At 55.0% G+C, this 5,357-nt stretch overlaps 1 protein-coding gene across 1 annotated transcript in view; it reads right to left on the bottom strand.

Annotated features, from left to right (window-relative positions):
* Nucleotides 1-4,769: 4,769 nt before the first annotated feature.
* LOC104514721 (sodium- and chloride-dependent GABA transporter 1-like) overlaps nt 4,770-5,357 on the bottom strand; it is a 22,977-nt gene continuing 22,389 nt past the window's right edge. The window contains exon 14 of the mRNA XM_010158472.1: nt 4,770-4,874. Coding sequence (XP_010156774.1) covers nt 4,770-4,874 — 105 coding nt within the window. The remainder of the gene's footprint in view (nt 4,875-5,357) is intronic.

The raw sequence follows: 5,357 nt of genomic DNA, 5'->3' as shown, positions 1-5,357 counted from the left end.
CGAGGGAAGGAAGGAGGCTTGGACCCTGCTCGGGGGGTGACTGGGTGAGCGGGCAAGGGACTCTGACCGACACCTGGAGTTGTACAGTGAGAGGATCAGACAGCGGGAGATGAAAACAATGCTGTAGGGACACACCGCCTGGCCTCCACCACCAGTTTCGGCACCCTGTGCTGAGCGCCATGCACTCAGCTCCTGAGGAAGGCAGGCAGCATGCTCGCTGCAAGCTCCATCACTCTGGGTGGGCCGGCAGCCCTCAACACAAGCAAAATCGCAGCGGGCATGCCCCTTAGTGGCACAAGCTCCCGCCCCATTTGGCCATCATCATCAAATGCAATGAGAGTCCCCCAAGTCCAGAGAGAATTCCCCTGGAACAGGGGAGGGATAAGGACAAGTCACTCATGCGGAATGCCGCCGGCTTTCAGCACACCCCCTGGCTCACAGCACAACTGCGCCCAACACATCGTTTAATAGCATTGTGGAGAAGCTACGAGCTACGCGGCAGCCGGCCAGCCGAAGCCTTAGGGCCTCACGGCATCAGCATCCTCTTGCGGACGTCGCACACATGTCTGCGCGGCCAGCTGTTGGAGCACATCTGGGAGAACGGCAGCAGGAAGAGCTCTCCTCTCCCAGGGGAGAGGATTGCATCCGCATCTCTGGGGGAAGCGGCACTTGAGCGGCAGCTGAGCGATCCTGCCTTTCCCACCGCCCCCCTCTGCCCCCGCTGCTGTAGGAGAGGGTGGGGGCAATGGCATTTATTTTATTTTTCGCAGCCCTCAGGAAAAAGAGGATTTCAGAGGGATTTGAGCACAGCTCCCTAAATAGCTCCTTAGAATTAAGAGGTTTCATAGGGGATTATTCCAAGCGGCTGCCCATGGTGGGAAGGAAGGGGGCAGAGAAAGGGCAGGAGTGAGGTAGGAGAGCACAGGGGTTCTGGGGGAGCGGGATCCGCTTCCCAATTTCAGCATGGGGGAGAGGGGAGCATCCCACCTCCCTGGCCATGCACATACCCTGTCTGCTGGGTGAGCCGAAAGGAGTTGGAAGTGGGGGGGCAGTCACCCTAAGTGACACCCGGTGGGAGCTCTTCCCACATGTCTCTTCCCAAGGAGCTACTGTCAGCGAGTGAGGAACTTGCCTTCAGCCGGAATCCAAAGCCTGAAGTCACATGGTCACCACGCAGGCATGGCTGCTCCGCCGGGCCTGCAGGCATTGTCATTTCTGAGGCATGGGGTGAGCTCAAGGGCCATCCCCATCCCTTCTCACTGGAAGGGAAACCTGGGTGCAAGGGCAGTGGGAAGAAGGCACTAAGGATGGGATGAGGTTGAAAGGCTGGAGAAGGGGACCAGTCAATCAGACAGAGCTTGACTAAGGGCACATTCCTCCCTGCAAGGCTTTGAACGCCAAACTTCACAGATCCAAACATTCGTGGTGGAAATAAAATAGTGCAAAACCAAGAAAGGCCACAAAATCTTTCAGAAGAGGCAGAGCTCTGCAGAGACGGTTGGAATACGGGTTTAAATGCCTCTTCTAGAAGTACCAAGATACAGCATTGCTTGGCACAGCGCTTTCTGCTGCAAAGAGGAAGAGAAGATAGCTGGAACTTCATTATAATTTTGATAGTGGGATGGAAATTAGTTCTTAGGGACTGGATCTTACAAAAAACTGAGCTCCTCCGTGGGATCCCGAGCTCCAGCTTTCAGCAGGCGGAAAGGTTGGGAGCACACACGGCAAGTGGCTGAGCCACGGACATGCAGGAATCAGTAATAAGGCTGGAAGGAGAGGGCATGGAGAAGCAGGTAAGTGAGGCTGGTAATATAAAAATGAGGAAAGAATAGAAAGGAGAGAAGGGAGGGTGAGCTGTAATTTGACAGTAGTGGAAGCAAAAAAAGCAGGAAGAAGCAAGCTGAGGTAGATAATTTCCACTGGATGGATGACAGTGGGGATGCAGTGAGGTAAGTGAACAAAGAGAAGCAGGACAGGAGGGAAGGCAAAGGGGAACGTCGCAGGCAGAAAACTGAGCAAATGGTAAAATCTCCTCCAACATTGTTATTATGAGCAGCCCGTGTGTGGGGTAGCCCCTGCTGCTACACCTGGAGCGATGTCCTGCACCTGCCCCGCACAAGGCCACAAGTCAGAGGGATGCTGGGACTAAAATCCCAGCAAAAAGGAATTGGAGATTTAGGGATTTCCTCAGCCACCAGGGAAGGGATTTTGTTTTCCAGACCCTTCCTTCTCCACTCCCCTGGAAGAACAACCTGGATGGTACAACCCTTTGAACGGCTCTCCCAACAACCGCGCTTTTTGGGCAGGAGTTTCAAAAATGACCACTGGCACTGGTTTGTTCAACATCAGACCTGAGCTGCTCCAGTAAAACTGGAAAAGTTGGGGTGTTCTATGGTTTTAAGGCCTCCCTCAAGAACGGACTCCTTTGCCCATCACCTGCCTGTGCAACTCCCAGTCTGCACTTACGGGGAGGGGGCTTACGTGACCTGGATGCACAAGCAAAAGCAGGTTTCTAGCAAAGGTCTTTCACTACAGCAAAGGTCAGAGGTTCACATCTGTTTTCAACTCAGATGTCCCTCTCGAAGGACATACACATATACAAAGACGGGTTTCCTTTACCCTCCAGTTTATAAAAATAATTTAAAATTTCAGCTAAACTAGTGCTGGCAATGATGGGACAAGGAAAGATGACACTGCTGTGACTGTCTGAGATTAATTGTGATGAGCTATGATCACAGCTTTCAGCATTTGGCTTTCAGCTTTACAAGATCAAGCCTGTAAATTCAGCGTTTCCTCATGTCTATTTAGCAGCTGTGATTTTTTTGACGCAAACACCGTAACGGTTAGATGCGGGACAAGCCGTGACCTCAGCTCGTGGTGCTGGAGACTGCCAAACGCACTCCAGGCCGGGCAGACACAACCGCTAAGAGCCAAGGATGCACCACATGTCATGTGGACAAACACGAATCAGTTACACACCTAAAGCAGCGTGAATCGAGATGCACTGGCAAGCTGGCAACCCCAAAGGAGACCCACTTCAGCTTTAACCAGGCGACTCCGTCCCTCCTTATGCTATCTCCGGCTGGGAGACTAGCAGAAGAGCAGGTTGGCACTGTGCACTGGCTGCTCTCAGGGATGGACAGCACAGGGTTGACTCGCCTCATGTCCCAGCTCCTACCAAAGTGCAGTGCAATAGGGCAATTGGGCGAAGACCCATTGCTCAGCTGGTGCCTGCGGTGGGACCCCCGGGGGCCTTCAGCAGGTTCCCTGTGGTAGGAGGTGTGAGTGGGACACACCTTTTCTTGGCCGCTCATCTATGAATGCATGGATGTTAAGCTGACCCCAGGAGTGTGAGCAGGCCTGGACACGCTGTCGGCGTGCCAAGGGAGGGTAGGGACTAAGTTGTGCGGAGCCGAGCCGTGCACGCGCACCTGTGATGGGCGCTCATCACGTGCTCTGAGCACACGGGTACCTCTGGGGGGGGTCACAGGGAGGCTGTCACAAACGGGAGAATCCCATAGTGCTATGATGAGATACCTTCTTTCTCATGGCTTTATAAACCAGAAATATGCTGCTTTAGGACTGCTCAGAAGCACTTCCCAGCCTTCTCCAAGGTGTTCCACACTCCTCCAGCACCATCCACAAGAGGTCACAGCCCCCTGTGCTGTGTGTGCTGGCAGTCGGGATGTGCCAGCACCAGCTGCTGACTGTACAGACCCTTCCCAAGGGAAGTCAGCACTGGTTCACAGAGGTGGGTTTAAGCATGGTGGTGACATCCAACCAGCTCCCCTGGGAGCTCCTGTCTTCCACCAGCTGGGATTTAGGTATTGCCACTTCCCAAAAAAGGTATAAGCTAAACCACCTGTGGACACCGTGCTGCATCTTACTGCTGACCACCCAGGGACGCAGCCAGGGAGGGTATTTGGCAGGAACTGCCTTGTTCCAGCTGGAGGGTGGAGGAACTTGCACCCTGCTGGAAAGTCTCCCCATCACACAGCAGACCTCTTGCCTCTGCATGAAGCAGACAGTGGTCAGCATAGGAGACTCAACCTCTAGCAAAGAGCCCTCCACTTACTCTTTTAACTGCTTTTTGGGGTGGCTACTGCACTCAGCTCCAGAAGAAAAGGGCTGCCTGCTGGGCTAGGCTCTGGCTTCCACTGCCAGCCCCAATGGGTGCAGTGAAACTGGCTGGGCTGAAATATGGCACCTCTGAGCACCCTGTCCTGATGCCCTCCTCCAGTTTCGGAGATGGACCGGAGATGGTCCAGCTACCATCATGCTGGACTCCATGCTGGGAATCCCTTGTTCTGCCACATCCCCTCCAGGTACGCATTATGCTAGATCAATGGACAACTGTCTGGGATTTGAGCCTGGTGTCAGCTGGCTCTCTGGGGTGACAGCACAGCAGAGGTTCACATGGAAAGGCAAGAAGAACAGAGCAGTGGTCAGTGATCAGTCTAAGCTCCCTAGAAACATCACCTCTTGTCAGGAGGAGGAATACCTGGGCACCAACCGCTCCTCCCTGCGAGCCTGGGCCAGGACGTTGCATGATGAAGACGGTCACCGCACAACACCCTGGTGGCAGCTCGTGCCAAGCCTTGGCAAGCCGGGCCGGGGGGAAGAGACACAGAGGGCTCCTCCGCCGGGCCCTCTCCTTGCCGAGCAAAAGCCACCGCAGAGCTGGGGACAGTGAGCTGTGCCGGAGGAGCTCGAGGGACAGCGTGGCGTGAGCAGCTATGGGGCAGGGCGAGGAGGTCCGGGCTCTCCCTCTAGACAGCGGCATCCGAGACCCTCCCGTTCAAAGATGTCTTCGGCTGGAGGCCATTCTTCTGAGCGTGCACCTCCGGCTTGGGCTGTGTCATCTGCTGCAAGCGCTGCCCGGGAATGAAAGGAGAGAGCATGTCAGCTGGGGGGGAACTGGGATGGCAGCGGTGGGGCAGCTGGGGCATGGACTGGCTGAGGGTCAGGAACCCTCAACCCAAGCCTCAGGGGTGGCCCTGGTTACAGGGTGAGGGAATGGTGCCTGTGGCAGGATTTGCTTCTCCAGCACCATTCAGCAATCCACCGAACGCTTCCGCAAGTCACCCTTGCTTTGGTGCAGCAGCCCCTCTTTTATCTGAAATACAGGGATCGCCCTTGTAACAGGGGCAAACCGTTACCAGGCAATGCCAGCTACAAGCAGAAATGAGAGCTGCCACGTTCCAGGCTTCCGAGCAGACCTGTTTTCCCAGTTTCCATAATATTTCAACTGAGGCTGATTATAAAGCATCCCTAACGAGCTCCAGCAGGCTGGCGGGGTTACAGTCTGTGCCGCTGGGGCAGATCAGACCAGGCCACCTGCACAAACCTTCGCACCA

This window comes from Eurypyga helias, unplaced genomic scaffold (assembly GCF_000690775.1).
Source record: "Eurypyga helias isolate BGI_N326 unplaced genomic scaffold, ASM69077v1 scaffold17369, whole genome shotgun sequence".
Lineage (NCBI taxonomy): Eukaryota > Metazoa > Chordata > Aves > Eurypygiformes > Eurypygidae > Eurypyga > Eurypyga helias.
This window is presented reverse-complemented; position numbering and strand designations above follow the sequence as displayed.